The 22,730-nt window shown below is 36.1% G+C and overlaps 1 protein-coding gene and 1 pseudogene across 1 annotated transcript; both read left to right on the forward strand.

Annotated features, from left to right (window-relative positions):
- Positions 1-4,930: 4,930 nt before the first annotated feature.
- Positions 4,931-5,545, forward strand: LOC110710638. Its single transcript, XM_021888963.1, has one exon. The coding sequence runs from the start codon at positions 4,931-4,933 to the stop codon at positions 5,543-5,545; it is 615 nt and encodes a 204-aa protein (XP_021744655.1).
- Positions 5,546-17,841: 12,296 nt separating this feature from the next.
- LOC110710640 lies at positions 17,842-22,677 on the forward strand (annotated as a pseudogene).
- Positions 22,678-22,730: the final 53 nt, after the last annotated feature.

Raw genomic sequence — 22,730 nt, forward strand, 5'->3', positions numbered from 1 at the left:
TATGAGTTTTGAGTTTGATAAAAAAGATTCATGCTTGGTTCAACATAAATAGAAGTAAAATACTATTAGTCCGTACTACAATATGACCCCTTAATTAATTCAATCATTTCGTTGAAATACTGTAACACTAGCACTTGCTAATATGATTAAAGTATCATCATTATTTAGCCTACTCGTTAACAATAATTATTTAAGAACAATTTGCTATTTAAAGTATCATCAGCATTAAGGGATTTGTTAAACATCGCCCGCGTTTTTCTACATAAAGCCCACATTTTTTAAAAATGTTGACATTATTGCCCTTGTTTTAATTTTTACCGAAAATAAAATTTTTCACTCATAAAAAATGTGGAGCAGGACTGGATCGCCGAGTGAAACCGAAGAGCCCTCAACGTCGGGTAGATGCACCGGAGAGACGCCGTTGACGCCGGAAAAGGAGGTACGAAGCCATCTAAAACCACGAATTGGCGGCTGGCGTCCTGCCGGGACGCCGTGACCGTAGTGGTGGCGCCTAGCCAGGACGCCGCCACCGTGGCTCTGGCGCCTGGCCAGGACGCCGCCACCGTGGCCGTGGCGTCTGGCCAAGACGCCGCCGCCACGGTGGCGGCGTCCTGGCCAGGCGCCACCGCCACGGTGGCGGCGTCCTGGCTAGACGCCACCGCCACGGTGGCGGCGTCCTGGCTAGGCGCCACCACTATTTTTTTTTTTTTTTTTTTTTTAATTTAATTTAAAATTTGTTTATTTTTTTTTTTTGTGTTACAATTTTTTTCTTTTTTTTTTGGTTTTTTTTTTGTTTTGTTTTTAATTGTTTTAATTTGTTTTTGTTTTTAATTTATTTATTTTTTATTTTTTTTTTTACAATTTTTTTCGTTTTATGTTTTTTTTTTGTTTTTATTTTTTTGGTTTATTTTTATTTATTTAATCTAAAGTTTTGTTTATGTTTTTTATTTTTGTGTTTTGTTTTTTTTTTTTTTTTTGAATACTTTTTGTTTATTTCTTTGTTTGTTGTTTATAATTTATTATTGTTTTTGCTTTTGTGCTAATGTTGTGTCAAATGTATTAATTTAATCTACTCTTATGTGATTATATTTATATGTTATTGTTGCAGGATTATGGTGGAGACGGAAATGATTATAGTGGGATTTTTGTACACGATGGTCTGTTCGAAGATGCTCAACAAGCGGTTGATTGGGCGAAACAGGTTGCAATTAGATCAGGTTTTTGTTTAGTAGTAGCAACTCATAAATCTCAACGGGATGGTAGAATGGATCGCATTTTGAGATGCGACCGTTATCGCAAAAGGGAGGAACGAGATTTCAGTCAAGCGATTCGGTTTGATACAAAGAGGAAAGGTTGTGGGTGTCAGTTCAGAGTAAAGGTTCGACAACAGCAAAGGGGTGACGGTTGGGAAGTGAAGAGTTACGGTAAATGGGGGTATCACAACCATGAGATGATCGCATATGAAGTGGGTCATCGACAGTTAAGTGGCCTAAGTCCTGCTGCGAAACTAATTGTAAAAGAAATGAGTGATGCTCAAGTGAAGCCTGCTAAAATATTAGCATCTGTGTTGGAGAAATTTCCTGAAGACCAGCCAAACCGAAGACACATCTACAACGTCAGACATAAATTGAGGTTTGAACGGTCAGAGGGAAGGAACCCTATACAGCAGCTTCTACACCAGGCACAAGCACGTGGTTACCTGTACTGGTTTGAATCTGATGAAGACACATCGGAGGTGACTCATTTGTTCCTTGTGCATCCTGATTGTGCTGATATGATTTCGTCTTGGCCATCTGTGATTCTGATCGATTCAACGTACAAGACAAACAAGTATAAGTTTCCACTGGTTGAGATGGTTGGGATGACTCCAACGAACCAGAACTTTTTGATTGGTTATGCAGTTATGAAGGATGAGACGGTTGCGAGTTACCGTTGGGTGTTGGAGAAGTTGAGAAATTACATCGGCCCAAGTGTTCAGCCATCGGCCATCGTCAGCGATTGTGAGGGAGGTCTCTTTGCCCCTATAGCGGAGCTGTTTCCGGAGTCGAGCCATTTACTGTGCACATGGCACATCAACAAATGCGTGAAAGTCAAAGCCTACAACCTTTTCAACAAGAACTTAGATTCAGCAGAGAGATTGGTAAATGGTAAGTGGCGGAAGATCCTGCAAGCTACCACGGAGGCAGAGTACGACCGAGCCTTGGATAACTTCAAGGATGCATACCAATGGTGCCCGGCAATCGTAGACTATGTGATGCAGCAGTGGGTGCCTCAGAGGGAAAAGTTTGTCAAATATTGGACAAACCAAGTTCTTCATTTTGGAAACACTACTACATGTAGAGTTGAGAGCGCTCATAGAGCTCTGAAGGACTGGATTGATTCTTCCACCTCTGCTCTGGATACACTGTTCGAGAGAATAAACAAGGCTATTGATACTCAGAGGAACGACATCAAGAACTCTCTCGAGGACTCCAGACGGCGACATGGCACGATGTATAGCCATTTCATATTTAAGATTCTCCATGGTTGTGTGTCACACTACTCCTGGGCCAGACGCCACCGCCACCGTCACGGCGTCTGGCCTAGGCGCCGCCGCCGTGGTAGTGGCGTCTGGGCTAGACGCCGCCGCCGTGGTGGTGGCGTCTGGCCTAGGCGCCACCACCGCCTCCGACCTTTTTTTTTTAATTTTTAAACACAAAATTAATAAAAAATACCTTCTCGCCGGAAAACCGCTGTCCACCCGCCGCCTGTGCCGCCACTTCCTTGCCGGGCCGCCTCGACATCGCTCGGAAAGTTTTTTAGAGAGAGAAAGTGGAAGTAGAGAATTGAGAGAAGAAATTGTGTTTTTTACTTTGAGGGCAAAAGTGACAATTCACTCTAATTTTGTGGGCTTTATGTGGAGATTCGCGGGCGATGTTTAGCAATTGAGTATTATTAAGCTTACTCATCATTTCACTAACAACAATTATTTAAGACCAATTTGCTTAATTGTAATCGACATTATTATCTTCCTTTTCTTTAATAATCTAGAGCAGTTCGGCCATAGAATACGTATACATATTAGGTGGAGTCATGGTGGGTCCCACTAACTAATTTTCCTTTGAATTTCACCTTTCTTCTTCCTTAATTACCCTAATTAACCAATTATACTTTCGATTTCGCATTATTGTTTAGCTTGAAGAACAAATTAGCGAATAAAAACCCTAAATAACGCCTAATTGATTTGCAAGTTGATATTAAAATTAGACAAAGAGGAAGAGAAGGAAGAACATAGGTGAGAATCAAAAAATTGAAAAGAGAAGAACAATTGGTAGTGGGACCCACTCTGACATCGTATAGGAGAGTCGGGCAAAAATGGTGGCAGTTTTTAGTGTTTTAGATTAAACTAGGTGGTAAAATACAATAAAAAAAAAAGTAATAATTTAAGGTGGTATTGTACAAAATGACAACAATAGATGGTGACATTTTTCAAATTTTCCTTAAAAATTTGTATTTTATTCATTTATTTAATATTGCAAGATTTGCAACCGTTATTATTTTAGAAAGTTGTAGTACAAATATTGCAATATAAAAGTATTTAATTTCTCCTTGAATTCAATAATATCCATTATATACATAGCAAGTTGATTAAAGAAGAAAATCATATATAAAAAGAGAAATTTAGGGAGTAGGTGAACATCAATATCAGCTATTTTCAAAGCAAAACAATCTCAACTGCTATTTGTCGCTCCCAATTTACCAGGTAACGCTCCCTTTGACTTGAATGAACCACTATGCCTTTTATGCAATTTGTGTTATAAAAAGGACCTTGTTCCCCATTTGGACACCATACATGAAACGGTCCCCTCACTTCACGACATTGCTGTCCCGAGCCTCCCAAAATCGGTCCCCACGGCCTTGCAACCAAATCGGTCCCCACCACCACCTAAATGTACTATTTTTAAAAATCGTGAAATTTTCCGACGGGTCTTGGGTCATGGACGGCGAGTGGAACATACGTACGCCGGAGAATGCGTCGGATCATTCTGTAAGTTTTTTTTTCGGTAATTAGGACATCCGCCTAAAATTTTCGGATGTCCTAGGTACATCCGCCTAAAATTTCCGGATGTTCCAAGCGGAAGATGGGATCCGCCTAAAAAATCCGGATGTTCCATGGTACATCCGGAAATTTTAGGTGGATGTACCAAGGGACATCCGGAAATTTTAGGCGGATGTCCCTATTCATATTTTTTTTTTTAAATGTTAAGTACGTTTATTTAATTTTTGTTATGTTTATTAAGTTTTTTTTTTTTTTTGATGTATTTTTTTTCGTGGTCTTGTGATTATTGTTGTGATTTAGTATTTGATAATTAATGTAATTTTGTTGTATTAATATGATTATTAGTAATATGTTTATTTTTTGTTTCATTATTATTATTATGATTTATATTATTATTATTATTATTATTATTATTATTATTATTATTATTATTATTATTATTATTATTATTATCATCGTAGTTGTTATTGTTGTTGTTGTTGTTGTAGTTGATATTATTATTGTTGTTGTTGCTGTTATTTTTATTGTTGTTGTTGTTGATATTGTTATTATTAATTAGTAGAAATATAATTTTAATATTTTATTATTATTATTATTATTATTATTATTATTATTATTATTATTATTTATTAATTAATTAATGTTATGGTCTTATAAATTGTTTTGTAAAAGTTATTATAATTTTTTAATATCATTAATATTGTTATTGTTTTGTATTTGTTGTTATTGTTATTAGTATTGTTATTAGTATTGTTATTAGTATTGTTATTATTATTATTATTATTAGTATTGTTTTTATTATTATTATTATTATTATTATTATTATAATAATAATAATTATTATTATTATTATTTTGACATAAAGCATGTTTTGTTTAATTTGTATAGGATATGGAATCTGAGGAAGGCGGTGACGGTGTGAATTATAGTGGGAATTTTGTCACCGATACGTTTTTTCCTACATTTGACGATGCAGTTACATGGGCTGATGGTGTTTCCATAAAATTGGGATTTATATTGGTGAAATCGTCTTATAACAAAACCAGAGATGGTCGGTCGTATCGGTATTTGCGATGTGATCGGTCACGAAGGAGCAAGCCGAGAGATTTGGAGAACGCGATACGGAAGGACACCAAAACCAAAGCTAATGGTTGTCCATTCTACATCAAGATATATTATTATGTGAGCACCGAAAGTTGGAAGATCATCATTGCGAAAAATGATCACACCGGGACACATAACCACCCAATGATTGTGTACCCAGAGGGTCACCGTAAAGTGAGCGGATTGAGTTCGGGTGCAAAACAGGTTGTGCGGGACATGACAAAGTCCAAGGTTGCTCCCCGTAACATCATGTCCACTATTGTCGAGCAATTTCCTGATGATCATCCAAACATCCGACACATTTACAATTGCCGAAATGACTTCAGGATGGAGATGTCCGAAGGAAGAGGAGTTGTTCAGCAATTTCTTCATCTGGCGAGAGAGAGTAAATACATTCACTAGGTCACGAACGATGATCACAACGTTTTGCAACATGCATTTATGGTGCACCCGATCATGGTCAACATACTCCGCACATACCCACATGTCATAGTATGGATTCTACTTACAAGACCAATCGATATAACATGCCTTTGTTTGAGGTTGTAGGCGTGACACCGACAAACCAGAATTTTCTAGTTGGATATGTTTTCATGCGCGACGAGTGCACGGCTAGCTATCGGTGGGTGTTGCAGAGATTAAGGGAGTTGATTGGGTTTGATATAGAGCCATCTGTATTTATTTCAGACCGTGATCTTGGGCTTTGTGCGGCTTTGAGAGAAGTCTTTCCAGGGACGTCACATTTACTCTATCTATGGCACATCAACAGAGATGTGGAGGCTAAGGTGACGAAGATGTTTGGAAACAAGACGGTTGGTGCCAGTTTTAGAGCTGGGAGATGGTTCAAAATCGTGAATGCAACAACACAGGCGGAGTATGATCGTGCTCTAACTGCCATGCAAGTGAGGTGGGGAAAATATCCGGAAGTGATTCAGTATGTTCAGAGAACATGGCTTTGTCATAAGGAGAAATTTGTGAAATTTTGGACGAACCAGATTCTTCATTTTGGTAACACCACCAACTGCAGAGTTGAGAGCCAACATTCAGCAGTGAAAACTTGGTTTGAATCATCCACAGGTTAGTTGTATGATTTTATTAGTTGTTCTCGTTGTTACGTAAATGTAATTGTATTTGAATTTACTAATTAGAATCATTGGCAGGTGCTTTGGATACCGTATGGGCCCGAGTCCATTGTCATATCGGTAATCGCATCATACAAATTTGTAATGAGTTGGAGGCATCAAGGTCTAAAATTGGTCAAATGTACAGACAGTTGCCACTGTCACGTATAAATGGAAAAGTGTCTCAACATTGCTTGAAAGTTCTGGATAAGGAGATGAAAAGGATGCGGGATTTGAGTTACCAGGTCCATGAACGGTGCGGATGTGCTATGCGTGTGACCCATGGTCTTTCATGTGCTTGCCAGATACACGATTCGATAATTGCACAGACAGGATTGTATAGCAGCCAAATTAGTTCTTTCTGGAAGATACTGGTTATTGGTGATGGTGTTAACATTCCTGAAATGGTAAATGATTCGACTGAGGAGCACTACAAGAAAACAGCCAAATAGCGACGGACTTGTTCCGACGGACACATTATTCCGTTGGAAAAGTCAAATTTTCCGACGGATTTTTATTCCGTCGGATTTTTCCGACGAATTCAACAATGTCGTCAGAAATTCGTCGGAAATTTCCGACAAATTTATATTCCGTCGGATATTTTATACTTTCCGACGGATTTTTCCGTCGAAATTGACCTTTTCCGACGGATAATAAGTCCGTCGGAAATTTCCGACGGATTTCCGACGGAATATTATTTAAAAAAAAAAGAAAAAAAAATAAAAACCTTGAAAACCCTAAAAACTTATTCTTCACTTCCGCCTTTTTCCCCTTCTCCCTCTGTTTTTCCCCCTTTCCCCTTCTCTCTCCTCTCTCCTCTCTCCTCTCTCCTCTCCTTCTCTCTTCGTTCTCTGTCATCCTCTCCGATCTCCCTCGATCTCTTTCATCTCCTCTTCTTTCTTCTTCTCTTTCAACTCCTTCTTCTTCTCTGTCGTTCTCCTTCTCTCTCCTCTTCGTTCTCCTTACCCGTACTACTTCTCTCTCCTCTTCTTTTCGCCGCAACTTAACATTAACCATTGTTGGAAATGATTAGATCTGGGTAATTTATTGTTGTCACGGTGTAATTGATGGTTGTCATGGTCAAATTCGAGCTTGAAATCCTTAGATCTAAAGGTTTCATGGTCGAATTTGACCGTAATAAACCAAATTCGAGTGAAATTCAAAGCTTCGGTGGTAATAAAGGTAGGTTTTCTTGTTTGTGTGGTAATTTTCGATTTTATTGTCTCAATTTTCGTTTTTTTGGGTTGATTTTCGATTTTATTGTCTCAATTTTTGTGTTTTTGGGGTTCATTTTTGGTGTGGTGGTTGTGGTTTGAAGGTGGGAAGGGGCTGGTGTAAGTGTGGTGGTGTCGGTGGTGGTGTTTGAAGGTGGAATAGGGGCTGGTGTGGGTGTCGGTGGTGGTGTTTGAAGGAGGGATAGGGGCTGGTGTTGGTGTCGGTGGTGTGGGGGCTGGTGTGGGTGTCGGTGGTGGTGTTTGAAGGTGGGAAGGGGCTGGTGTGGGTGTCGGTGGGGGTGTTTGAAGGAGGGATATGGGCTGGTGTGGGTGTCGGTGGTGTGGGGGCTGGTGTGGGTGTCGGTGGGATAGGGGTTAGTGTGCGGTGGGGTCTGTTGGTGTGGGGTGGTTACTGGTGATGTGGACTGGTGGTGGGGGTGGTGGGAGGCTTTTTTTTTGTTTTTTTTTAAATTATTTTCCGACGGAATTTCCGTCGCAACTTACCGGCAGAATACAGTCCGTCGGAAACTTGCGACGGACTCTATCGGGCCTGGAAATCGCTTCCGACGAACTGAATTCCGTCGGAATTTCCGTTTGAACAGTGTTTCCGACGGAAATTCCGTCGGAAAAGGCCCCATTTACGACGAAAGGTATTCCGACAACCAGTTACGACGGAAATTCCGTCGGAAACGGGTTTTCCGACGGAAAACAGGGTGTTTCAGACGGATTTTTTCCGTCGTTATTTGCCTGTTTCCTAGTAGTGGAGGCTGCACATTTTCAGTCCCTAATCGACGAAGTCATGGAAAGTGACCCGGCCGTACGTCGAAATGTAACGTGAATCATTGAAGAGGAGCTACATCCAGATCATTCACACCTTGAAGAACCACATATCAACCTTAACACTCGTGGTCGACCGAAGAGAAATAACACTAGGCGTGATCGTAGCTATTTCGAGCATGTGAACCGTCAACACACTCAACGTGGTGGTGACCCAGAACCAGGTAATACTAAAATTCTATATTTAATATAAAAATATGTAAACTTAATACTTGTAGTTTTACTAATAATTTATCTTTTAATTTTGTGTTGTAGATCCAAGTGACATTAGTCAATGCAGGTATTTGAACTTGCTTCCAGCCCCAATGTTGCCGTACATTACGTTTTGGAAGGATGTCATCGGTGATGGGAACTGTGGCTTTCGTTGTGTCGCCGACTTCTTCTTTGGCGATCAAAATCAGTGGATTGACGCTCGGGAAACAATAGCGAACGAGATCGCTGGTCATCCTGCTTTGTACGAATGGATTTACGGGCTTGGGCGACTTTGGATGAACGTGGAGCGTATTCGATGTCGTGCCCAGTTGCCGATACAAGTAGGCTAGTGCAGCTATTCCCCAAGCATACTCGTTAATAGGGACATCCGTGTGACATAGCTCGTGGAGGAAGGAAGGATGCGTACGGTTACCACTCTTGTCTACAAACAGTGTACCTCCAAGCACTAACCACAATTATGCATCAAGCTTCTCACTAAAATCCCGGTCGACCGCCAATGTCGACTCAAAAATCTTATCAGTCAACACCCCACTACCCTACCAAATGGTCTTTGTGCCGCAAACCTCAAACAGATCATCTGGAGTCATATCCATGGTGACCGAGCACGCGTCCCGTAACACGTCCGTGCTAGGAGTAGTGGTCACCATATTTCCTGCAACCCGTAACCCAAGTATGTTGTACACGTCGTGCAGCAAGATCATAATCTCCCCAAATGGCATGTGAAAGGTGATCGTATCTGGCTGCCACCTCTCAACAAAAGCAGAAATCAACGACCAATCAAGTCTCTTAAACATCAGGCCGGGCAAGTGAGACAACCAACTAGCATCAATCGCCGCAAGGTCCTCCACAGATTGACGACCTCGCCAAGTGAACAAGTCAGAACATAACTTTGTCCTACTCAAACAGCGCAAAACACTACGCTCCTACTCCATCCAGATATACCGTGCCACGTGACCGCCAAAACTAGGGATAACTGACCCATCCTCAGGCCCACCCGGCATCGATTCCTGCACTAACCATGCCTCTACAGAGCTGGAAGTAGGCTGACTCGATCCACTACCAACAAATCTCCCAGACTGACCCCTATATACCACATGGAAATCCTGAGGGTCCTGTTCTTCATCCCGGTCACCAGCATGAGTAGTCGAACATTCTTCTTCCTCGTCAGATATGGGTGCTCCACTTGCAGAGTACAAGGGCCGACTACTACCAGATTGTTGGTCTCTCGACCAACCATTAGTAGACCCGTATTGCTGCTGCTCGGGCTGAAGCGGTGAAGATCGAGATGTATGTCTCCTAACAGACGCATTCAGACGTCGTGATATTGCATGTCGAGCACCAGAACCCTCGATCTACATAAAATAAAAAAATAATCCGATTTTAGTAATAATAATAATAATAATAACAATAATAATAATAATAATAATAATACTATTATAACAACAACAACAATAACCATAATAACAATAATAATAACAACAACAACAACAACAAATACAAATTAACAACAACAAATAAACTTAACAACAACAATAACTAACTAACTAACAACAACAACAACAAATACAAATTAACAACAACAACAATAACCATAATAACAATAATAATAACACTAATATCAACAACTATAATACTAATCATAATTAAAAATATTAATAATAGTACTACTAATAACAATAATAATAATATTATTATAACAACAACAACAACAACAACAAAAAATTAAACAACAACAATAACCATAAAAACCCTAATATCAAATTAGTTTAATAATAATACTAATCATATTTTTAAAAATAATAACACTAATAATAATAATAATAATAATAATAATAATAATAATAACAATAAAAATAATAATAATAATAATAATAATAATAATAATAATAATAATAATATCAACAATAATAACAACAACAATAATAATAATACTAACCATAACACTTCAAAATAACAACAAAAATAACAAAATTCAAAAAAAAAAAAAAACAAATTAACAACAACAACAATTACCTTAACATTAATAATAAAAACCTAATTTCAACAAAATAATAAAAATTATCATATTTTTAAAAATAATTACATTACAAAATATACTAACCATAATAATAACAACAACAATAATAATAATACAACAATAATAATAACAATAATCACCATAAAACTTCTAAATAACAAAAAAAAAACAAAATCCGAAAAAAAATAATTTAAATTAACAATTTTATTAACGGGCAAAAAAAAAAAAGGAACTCCCGCCCAAAAATTCCGGAAGTTCCATGGAGGATCCGCCTGGAATTTCCGGATCCTCCATGGAACATCCGGAATTTCTGGGCGGATGTCACTTCCGCCCAAAAATTCCGGATGTTCCATGAAGGATCCGGAATTTCCAGGCGGATCCTCTATGGAACTTCCGGAATTTTTGGGCGGAAGTTCCTGGGATCCGAAATTAAAAAAATAAATAAATTTACCTCTTCGCCACCATCGCTGCCGCCGCCGCTGCCACCAGCGCCGCCGAAGCTCCTCTCTCCGAGTCTCAGCCTAATCCGCCTCGAATCACCCATTTTTTTTGTGTTTATGATGATTTTTGTTTTTTTTAAAAATGAAGAAAAATTTTTGAATTTTTTTTTTAAATAGAGTGTTTTAGAGAGTTAGAGAGTAAGAGAGTCGGAGAGTAAGAGAGTTAGAGAGAGAAGTAAGAAAGTGAGAAATGTTGGTCGGGAAGGAAAAAACCGTATTTATATATTAGGGGTAAAATTGGAATTTCAAGACAAAAAGGGAGCGTTACCCGGTAAAATGAGAGCGACAAATAACAACACCCTTAAAAGATTAATCCCAGTGGCTCCACCTTCCACGAACTTGCGTTATTTGTTTGTTCTTCTTCAATTGATCGGTTGGTTGTAGAAATGTAGAATTTAAAATTTAAAATTAATGATGAAACTTTACTATATAACCTAATAATCACAAACAAATCCATACTTCCCTACTTTATAAAAAGTAGAATCTTGCTCTTATGAATAGTGTTGTGACAATTAAAACCCAAAAATGTGTATTTACGCATTTGCCCCCATTTAATATTACAAGATTATTTTAATATTGTATATCTTCTCTCTGTTATTATGTACTTTTTCATCTTCCCATTCAATCGGTTGAATTATTGGTTTCAAGTTACAACCACAAAGTCATTGGCAATCTTCAAAGATATGTTTCAATTTTAATTTTAATTGTTTTATAAGGTTTTGATTGATTTTAGATTTTAAGGTATTATCTTTTTTAAATTTTAGGGTCTGGGTATTCAACTATTTTTCCTAAATTTGATTGGATATTGAAAGAAAAAAATATAGTAGATAATTAAAGTGAATGGAGAACCAGAAACACTATAAGCGAGGGAAATATACCAACTTCCAAGCATTACCCCATGGAAGCCCCTCATGTCTCTTTCTATTCTTTCAATATGATCATTTCATGAATATTTGTCAGTGACTTTGTGGTTTGTCCAGTTAAGTGCTACCACAAATCCGATCAAAAGGTACTTTAATTTTTTCCCTATACGATTTTTTAGGATTTTTATTATTGGTTTTGATTTTGGGGATTGTAGAATTTTACAAAGGTCTCTTTCAACATTGCTATTAGATTCGTTGTTATGAGATTCAAAAGACATCTAAATTTCAATTATAATTTTGGGATTAAGAGCGTAAAATGAGAGTCCACAACTTTAAAAGATGCAATTTTTCAAGGTACATGTTTTTTAAAGGGAGTAGAATGCCTTTGTGCTTAGGCTCTGGATGTATATTCTATATTTGAAGGAAAGGAGGTGTGATAGTTCTCTTATCAATCCTAACCCACCTTAAAGGTTTATTGTTACTTGTTAGAAGAGAAGATACATACCACTTTTCTAGTGAGATTCTGATATGATGCTAGCTAATAATTCTATCTATACGCTCTGCATCAATGAGTATCAGCTTAATGATTTACTGTATTTCTTTGTATTGTTGAGTTGAATTAAGCTGAGCTCAAGCTTGTCTGCATTGGATTACTCAGCTCTTCTTACATTGGGTTTAATTACAGAGTATTAAAAAATAAAAAATAAAGCCCCTGGACCAATATACAAAGAGAGGAAAAAAAAAAGCTATTTATTATTTTGGATTTCTACATTGAATTGGGTTCAAGCTACCAAAACTTTATATTAGATGATCATATTAGACTTAACAACAATACTAAGTATAAATGTACGTTGCATTGGACTTGAGAAAAATCCAAACTCAAAACTAAAATTTAACACATAAGAGTCCTAACTACTCATAGGGTACCCAAGAACAAATTGATGCAAAATTTCATTATTCCTCTATTTGTTTCTCTTTGTTTTTCAGCTTGTAATATGTATCAAAATTTTATTCTACAGAATCATCTAGACTCTATAAGAAAATCATGTAAATGTTATTTTTTACTCTTTAAAATACATAGAAAAGGTTAAGGATATATGTTTTTGAACTTAATAGTCGATTATTACTCTTTCTAAAGGTTTATTGTATTAATTCTTACCAGTTTCAAGGTATTTAAAGATTGTATAAGACATTTTACGTGAACTATGTACAGGCTAAAATCTTTTGTACAAAGACAAGCCTTGATAACTTCTCCGCATTGGCTAGCCATGTCTCGCGCATCGCGCGCGTTGGCCACCCTAGTAGTAATAAAAGTTAAAAGTAATTAATAAATGGGAAAGAATTAACTTTAAATGATAATGTAAAAATTATTCCCTTTATTCCCAAAGAAGGTTGCAATTGGTGATTTTATATAGCTAATAAGGAAATAAGATAGTGGAAAACAATGATTAGATATCATATATATCAAGTATGAAGTCTTGTATGTGGCTAGACACACGGTGTGGTCACATTAGTTTATAACAGTAATCTTCATTTATATGTATGAGTAACCTTAATTTTTCATAAGAGTAACCTCATGTTGTCCATAAAAGTAACCTAAATTCATTATACGAGTGAATTAAAGTAATTTAGAAATAAGTAACTCCATTTGTTCATTCGAGTAATTTTCACTTATTTAAGAGAGTAACCCTAGTTCTCATTTAAATAACCTACATACACTGCACGTTAAGGTAATCTCATTTGCTTATCACTGTAACCTCCTATTACTTAATTAATTGTCTTGTATGTGATTATGTAAAGTTGACACCATGTGACTAGCCATATATAAGACTTTGTGATCAAGCATTAATATATTAAATTAACTTAAAAATAGAGATATTTGTATCGGGAGTATGCAAATTAATTATTTTTGTAATTGTAAGTATTATATTATAAGTCAAAATAAAATAATAGGTGTTACTCGAATGACCAAATGAGGTTATTATTATTTTTTTTTTTACTAGGTCAGCTAAAGTGTGTGACAGTCATGTCTGAGGATCTCTTACGGTTTGGCCTTATGTCACAACTTTAATTGTTGGTAGCATTAATGCGAGGAAATATGTAAGCAAATATTTTAAGGGTTATAAATTTCCACACACTATTCTTAAGAGCTAAAAAAAGAGGCAATAAACATTTAAAGGGTATAATCATCTTAACATTATTCATAAGAATTATTATTTTAAAAAAAATTCAAAGATAGGTATAGGTATAAATATGCACACAATATTCTTAAGAGTTAAAATATAGAGACAATTAACATTAATAAGAGCAAATAAATAAACAAACATTTTAAAGGGTATAATTGTCCAAACACTATTCATAATAGTTACTTCTTCCATTTTTTTTTGTTGACATACTTTAACTTTTGCACAATTAACAAATTTTAATTAGCATTGACTAGCTTTTGTGATTTATATATAGAAACGATAAATCATTGTCATGTGGGATCTAGTTTGAATTGTATCAATGTAAATTTTATTAATATCTACTTTTTATAAATTTACAACGATGAATAGTCAGGGAAATAACTTATACAAAAACTTTTGCATGCCCCCGGTTTACAATAATTTTCTTGTACATCGAACATTTTTATGAAAAGTTACCCTTTTTTGTACAAAAGTGACCCTTTTTTGTACAAAAATGACCCATATTTTTACAAAAATGACCCTTTTTCACAAAAGTGATCCTTTATTTTCACAAGAGTGACCCCTTTTTTTCACTAAAGTGACCTTTTTTCCACAAAAATGACCCTTTTTGACAAAAACAGAGTATCAAAATCAACAAAAAGTAACAATAGTCATGAAAAAAAATACAATCACTCAAACAAATCAAACTAATAAAGATGGAGATCACATAACAACAAAAAAATAAAATAATAAAAGAATTAATCAAGAGCTCTGACATTATCATTGATATAGTGAACTTTATCAATTCATCTCGTAGATCGTAACCCCAAATCAACCCAGAAAAGTAGTGAAGAAACAAAACCTAGTTATTGTAGTATCTATCATTTCTCACAATTGATATAGAATTAAAGGGAAAAACAATTGAATTGATTTTGAGTTATATATATTGATGTATATTGGGAATCGATTGGGATGAGAGAGAAAGTGGAAAGAATTATGAAATTTTCATTAAAATTTGAGAAAGAGAAGATTTCAGAGTAGTGCAAAGGAGTGATTTTTTTAGTAGAGGAAGATGGTCGATGTCGCCAAGTATCAGTTTTTCTATTAGGTGCTATATACTTGAAGAGGAAGATGGATCTTGAAAGAGGAAGGAAAAAGAAGTAAAAGTAGTAAGTCTCTGGCCATTCAATAATTTACTGTAAACCGGACTTTTTGTAAAGTTTGTGTAACTTATATTACTCGTATAGTTGATTTAGGTTACATTAATGGACAAATGGGGTTACTTAGGGTGTGTTCTATTCACCTGATTTTTACTTATCTGAACTTAACTGAACTTATCAACCCTTATCTGAACTTATTACACCTTATTAACACTTATTTTCACTTATTTGACCTTATTAAACCTTATTAACACTTATAAGACATTATTTGATAACAACACTGCTATTTTATAGTTTAGAAATAGTAAAAATTCTCCTTTGGTTTTGTTGTTGATCTGACTTTCATTCTCATTAATTTTCCTTTGTTTTTTTCACAAAAATAATAAACTTGTTGATTTGCTTAAGTTTTATATAAGCAAAATTTATCTAGTCTTACCATAACTTATGAGTATAACGTTACTTTAATTTTATTTTTTTATGCAAATGTTACTTTATTCTTATATGAAATCATGATAATAAAACACATAAAATTTTACAAAAAAAAAAAGTGAAAAGCAATCTTGATTAGTAATAACTCTATATAAATATAATAAGTGGAAATAAGGTGAGGAGAACGTTAATTTAGAACTTATTAACCCTGAACTTATCTGAACTTATTAACCCTTATCTGAACTTATTAACCCTTATCTGAATTTAACTGAACTTATCTTAACTTATTAAACCTAAAATAAGTGAAAATAAGGTGAACAGCGCTTAGATCATAAAAAATGACTCTTATAAACCAACGTGGCCCACACCACTTACTGTATTTTTTTGGTTTTTGTTTATCCAAATTCAATTACCCTTATTACTCCGAATTGAAGTCATGTACTCCATGTTGGTGTCCTAGGATGGGAAAATTGTATTTTGTCACAATCAACAAGAGACTCCAAATAATGAATACTAGATCCTGGAATTCTTTTTTTTTTTTTAAGCATAATTTTAGCCATGCTTTGTCTTCCGCGGAATAAACGAGATGCTTGTTCCAGATTTATGAAACACAGTAAAACAGAATAGTCAATGACTTGTTCATCAAATATGAAATCCATTCCCTCGTTATAATCTCTAATCCAAGAATATCTATCATTCTTGTGTATAATTTATGATAGCATATTAATGCCATTAATCAATGTCTAATTTTAAGGTAATTGATATTTACAGTCTTAAAAATGCGTATGAGAAGCTAAAAGTGATTTGATTCACACATAATTTGTCGTGGTTTGTAATTTACAATTTCAAGCAATTTGTAAATTATTTTAAAATAACTTTTTTGTACATTGGCTATTGGTTATGAATGTATGATACTCCCTGTGTATTTTTTTTAAAAAAAAATTAAAACGTTTTGACTTTTACACCGTTCACCTAATCCAACTACTTTGACTAATGTTTGTGATTTATGCATAATAAATTATTTAATAAATACTCGTAGTTTATTAGTATTTTAATTGTTATAATTTTAATTAATAAAATTTAAGGATATCATTAGTCAAAGTTTTGTATAAACATAAGTGCAAAACATAAATTAAACATTTCACTTATGAAAATACGAAGAGAGTAGATAATCATTACAATTTAAAAGTCAAAATAATAGGGCCTTTTTGCGTCGGTTTAAAAACTAATTCCCACAATATTGTCCACGTAGGTTTGGTATATTTTTTTTTTTTTATTTTTTTTTTATTTTTTTTTGCAAATAACTGCTAACGGTGATAGCGGTTCTATACTTATAAAACCGCTAATGTCGTTAGCGGTTCTTGTATTAGGTTCTTGTATATAAGAAAACTTCACAAGTTAAAACTTAATATAAGAACCGCTAACGACGTTAGCGGTTTGTTAGCGGTTTTATAACAAGTATAGAACCGCTATCACCGATAGCGATTCTTTGTTAAAAAAAAAAAAAAAAAAAAAAACCCAAAACAAAACTTTTTCCAATCCTACGTGGACAATATTGTAGGAATAAGTTTTTTAAACCTACGTAAATAGGGAATTAATTTACAATTCAACAATTTTATGAAAATCGTTCGCATAGTAAATTTAATTGTGTTAATTTTATTGTTTAATGTACATTTTAATTAATTAAGGATGTTTTTAAATTGTTTCAAAAAAAAAAAGGCTTTTAATAAATTGTAAAATGTTTATCTAAGGCCCTATTATTTTGACTTTTAAATTGTAATGATTATCTAAGTACATTAGGATATGATTTGAAATTGTTTTTTTTTAAAAAAGGTAATATGATTACCATGATTTCAATACATGATTAGAAATCCTAAGAGAAGATCTATAATAAGTCAAATATTTTTTTAATGAAATTTAATTACTTATAATTTTAGAATTTAGCACAACTCGTTAATTTAGGAAACTTTAATCCTAATACAATAGCAATAACTTTAATTTCTTTTCTTCTGTTCCAAGTTAGTAAAACCTAATCTTCTAAGACTTACCCTTAACCGAATTAAATAACCGACTAAGACATCGATTTTTCTAACCTTAGATCCTATAAATACATACTCTTCCCCTCACTTTTTTATTCACAACCCAACCCAAAAAAAAAGTGTGTAGTAGCAAGAAAATTATGGCTAGCATGAAACTAGTATTCTTTATTGTTGTTGCTCTTTGCTCTACCTTTCCTCTTCGTGCACTCTCTCAACAAATACCGAAAGTAGATGCGATCTATCAATTTGGTGATTCGATATCGGACACCGGTAACTTGATACGTGAATCCCCCATCGGAGAACACACAACCTTTGCAAGACTTCCTTATAGACAAACTTACTTTCATAAGCCTACTGGTCGTTGCTCCAATGGTCTTCTCATGATCGATTTTTTTGGTATGTCACCTTCCATTGTTAATAGAGTCACTAATCACCTTTTATGTTTATTTATTATTTTTAACATTTAGTGTTTTTTTTTTGGTTCTAATATAATTGCACCAATTTAATTTTTGCATTATTCATATTAATTGACAACATATTTTAAAGAAAATATACAAACAAATCAAATATTAATAAATTTATAAATGGTTAAAATTATGCGTTCATTTAACACGTATACAAATGCAATTGTCCTGTATAATAAAATCGAATTGATTCGAGTGACAAAATATTACAAAGAATCTATTATCTATAAATCACTAAAACCAATTTATAAATATATGTATCACTAATAAATTTTGTTTATTGTATAAATTGCAGCAAGATACTTGAATTTGCCCTTGCTTGATGCATATCTTAATGAAGCCGGTAACTTCACTCATGGTGTGTGTTGAAATATGCCTTGAATTTGAGTTTAGGAGCAGCGAGCTATAGCTCGAGAGGTAGCTCGGTAGTTTCGGAAGCATATGGAGTTGCGACAAAATTGGAGCTAGAGCTCCTATGCGAGTGAGCTATAGCTCACGAAGACATATTGGTTCGACTAGGCCGAGCGATAGCTCGCTCGGTAGCTCGCGAAGGTCGAAGGTGAGATAGGGGCCTAGCGATAGCTAGCTCGGCCATGAGCGATAGCTCGACTGAGGTCCGAGCGATAGCTCGCCCGATGGTGAGCGAGAGCTCTCCGTTTGTGCATGGTGGAACCCACATGATTTATTAGGGTTTCATGGGCCGTTTTCATGCACTTATCTATCTTATTTGGGGAAGCTATATATATTCCTAGTTAGGGTTTATTCATAGCTTAGTCTATTATTGATAATTGACATTATCAATCTGTAATCTGGAATTTCCTCAAGATCAATAAAGCTTTTCTCTCGCCTGCCTGTGGACGTAGCCAACACATTGTTGGTGAACCACGTAAATCTGTGTGTGCTATTTATTTGTTTTGCATTCATTAATTTGTTCTTTCTCACATCCGTTACAACAATTGGTATCAAGAGCTTAGGTTCGATTTGAGTGGGAGAGATGTATGGGATGAATGTTACAATTGATAAATTCACGGGGAGGAATAGTTTTAGTCTGTGGCAGATCAAGATGCGGGCTTTGTTGAAGCAGCAAGGGCTATGGGCGCCGTTGGCAAAGAAGTCATCGAGTCTAGATGACGCTGAGACACCATCGACAAAGAAGTCACCGGGTCCGGATACCGCTGAGATGGCCATTCTGGAGGAGAAGGCACATTCAACAATCATGTTGTGTCTGGCAGACGATGTTATCACTGAGGTTGCGGAGGAGGAAACCGCATCGGGTCTATGGTTGAAACTGGAGAGTCTATACATGACAAAGTCTTTAACCAACAAGTTGCTATTGAAGCAACGTCTGTTCGGTCTGCGAATGTTTGAAGGTACATCCCTTAGAGAACACTTAGATCAATTGAATACGATTTTGTTAGAATTGCGTAATATTGATGTTAAGGTTGAGGATGAGGATGCTGCCTTAATTTTGTTAGTGTCTTTACCAGTGTCATATGAGAATTTTGTGCAGCCTTGTATTATTGGTAAAGAGACAGTGTCTTTATAGGAGGTTAGATCTGCTCTCCATACTAGAGAGTTGCGCCATAAGGCGTCTGGTACGGGTACAAATGATCAGGCTGCCGGATTAGTAGCCAGTGAAGGTAATGGACAGGGGAATTCGGGGAGAAAATCGAGGAAGTTGTATTCTAGGGGTCCTAAACCTAATGATATCTGTAATTATTGTAAGGAGAAGGGGCAATGGAAATCTGAATGTCCCAAGAAGATGAGACAACAGGAAAATTCAGAGTCTGCAGATATTGCAGATGGAGACACCTGTTCAGAAGAGGATTATGTCCTGATTGCTTATGAGCGTGCGCATCAATCTGATGTGTGGGTTCTAGATTCGGGGGCGACTTATCATATGTGTTCACGTAGGGAGTGGTTTACGAACTACGAACAGGTTGATGGAGGTGTTACTATGGCCAACAACAAAGTCTGCAAAATAGTTGGTATAGGGTCCATCAGAATTCGAACACATGATGGTAAATTATGTATGTTGAAAAATGTTAGGCATGTTCCACAGATCACGAGGAATTTGATTTCACTTAGTCTTCTAGACAGAAAAGGGTTCAGTTTCAAAGGTGAAGATGAAGGATTGTATGTCTACAAGGGTTCAAAGGTAGTTCTGAAGGTGTTAAACGGGAGACATTGTATGTTTTGCAAGGGTCTACGTTATCTGTTTTTGAGTCTGGTGTTGTCACATCATCTGTTAGTGTTGAGAAATAGGTGGAGCATAGAGTCACTCTAGGTGGGGGTGGTGGTCCACGTCCGGGAAAGATCAGTCAACACTCACAATCTGAGTCTGAGTCTGAATCTGAAGCATCACAGTCTTCGCCGTTGAAATCGGTTCAGTCTAGTTTGGCTCTTGGTCGGCAAGTAATCTTTGGGAACTCTCCCCAAAGGAAAGGTCGAGAAGACAAGGTGGCTTTTGCACTATCTGTTGGAGAAGTGGATATATCTGAGCCGCCCAAGGGAGGTGTTGCTCGTGCTAGGAAGAAGCATTGTCAAGCCGTTTGTTCGAATCTAGTTCCGCAGAGTAAGCCCCAAGGTTGCTTGGACTTACAAATTATTCGAAGCTGTTAGTAGCCCTTAGGGGCTAATCTGGAGCTCTACGGGGCTAATCTGGAGTCCTACGGGACTAATCTAGTCTGGTTGTCTATCGGGACAAGTCTGGTTGCGGGGAGAGTCTGGGCATTGTGATCAATGCGTCTGGTTATCTGGTTTTGTGAGAGGATTCAAGTCAAGGTGGAGATTGTTGAAATATGCCTTGAATTTGGGTTTAGGAGCAGCGAGCTATAGCTTGAGAGGTAGCTCGGTAGTTTCGGAAGCATATGGAGTTGCGACAAAATTGGAGCTAGAGCTCCTATGCGAGTGAGCTATAGCTCACGAAGACATATTGGTTCGACTAGGCCGAGCGATAGCTCGCTCGGTAGCTCGCGAAGGTCGAAGGTGAGATAGGGGCCTAGCAATAGCTAGCTCGACCATGAGCGATAGCTCGATTGGGGTCCGAGCGATAGCTCGCCCGATGGTGAGCGAGAGCTCTCCGTTTGTGCACGATGGAACCCACACGATTTATTAGGGTTTCATGGGCCGTTTTCATGCACTTATCTATCTTATTTGGGGAAGCTATATATATTCCTAGTTAGGGTTTATTCATAGCTTAGTCTATTATTGATAATTGACATTATCAATCTGTAATCTGGAATTTCCTCAAGATCAATAAAGCTTTTTTCTCGCCTGCCTGTGGACGTAGCCAACACATTGTTGGTGAACCACGTAAATCTGTGTGTGCTATTTATTTGTTTTGCATTCATTAATTTGTTCTTTCTCACATCCGTTACAACAGTGTGAACTTTGTTGTTGCGGGATCGACGGATCTCGACACTTCAACCTTAGCTGCTAAAAACATTACATCGCCGGTTACCAACAGTTCATAATCTGTTCAAATGGCTTGGTTTAAGTCTCACCTTCATTCACTCTGCCCTAATCCTAAAGGTAATTAAACTTCTCGTCCCATCCTAAATATTATTTTTTAACGATATCCCTACTTTTTAAAAAGTTTGAGATAACTAATTTGTATTAAATAATTAAAGATATTAATGATGATCGAGGCAATAGTTACTAATTTTTTCAATCAAATGTATGCAGATTGTAAGGCCAAACTCGCAAATGCATTATTTATCATTGAAACCGGTGGCAATATAATGACTTTAACTATGCGTTTTTTGGACGAAAATCAATGGAAGAAGTGCAACAAATGGTAGATGAAGTAATTCAAGCCATTATTAGTGGCGTAAAGGTTGGTATCTTTTCTAACTTATAATGTCAATCGGTTATAATTATTCACAATATAACATAATTAACGATTTTATATGAATGCAGGAAGTGATTAATTTAGGTGGTACTAAAGTTGTAATTCCTGGTAACTTTGCAATCGGTTGCATGCCTATTTATCTAAGTGCTTTCGAGACAAATGACCCGAATATGTACGATGAGCTACAATGTCTAAAGGGTTTGAATGGATTCGCAACGTACCAAAATGTTCGATTACAAGAAGCTATCAAGGACCTTCAAACACAGTATCCAATTGTTGCAATTGTCTATGCTGATTATTTCAATGCATTGAAGGGACTCCTTCAAAATGTTGCTTCAAATGGTTAGTTTATTGCCAATTTATAATGTATGATTTTGAAATCAATATTTTATCCGTTTGTTTTAATATGGTACTGATACGTAATAATTAATTATACAGGTTTTGCGAAGGGTGAAGTGCAAAAGACATGCTGTGGCATTGGTGATAATAAGTACAATTTTAACATGACTCGAATGTGTGGCAACAATGGAGTTCCTGTTTGCCACGATCCATCTAAGCTAGTGAGTTGGGATGGAGTCCATATGACTCAGCACGCGTACAGAGTTATGGCCAAGGGGTTATTCAAGCAGATTGTTCAAGGCATCTCCAATCAAGTTTAATTTCTTTTCGTGCGAGTTAATTATACTACCTTGCAGCAATATTTCTATGTACT

This window comes from Chenopodium quinoa, unplaced genomic scaffold (genome assembly GCF_001683475.1).
Source record: "Chenopodium quinoa cultivar QQ74 unplaced genomic scaffold, ASM168347v1, whole genome shotgun sequence".
In the NCBI taxonomy this organism is placed as follows: Eukaryota; Viridiplantae; Streptophyta; class Magnoliopsida; order Caryophyllales; family Amaranthaceae; genus Chenopodium; species Chenopodium quinoa.

Coding starts and splice junctions, on each gene's coding strand:
- LOC110710638 (XM_021888963.1), top strand. CDS start 4,931: ATGGAATCTGAGGAAGGCGGTGACGGTGTGAATTATAGTGGGAATTTT.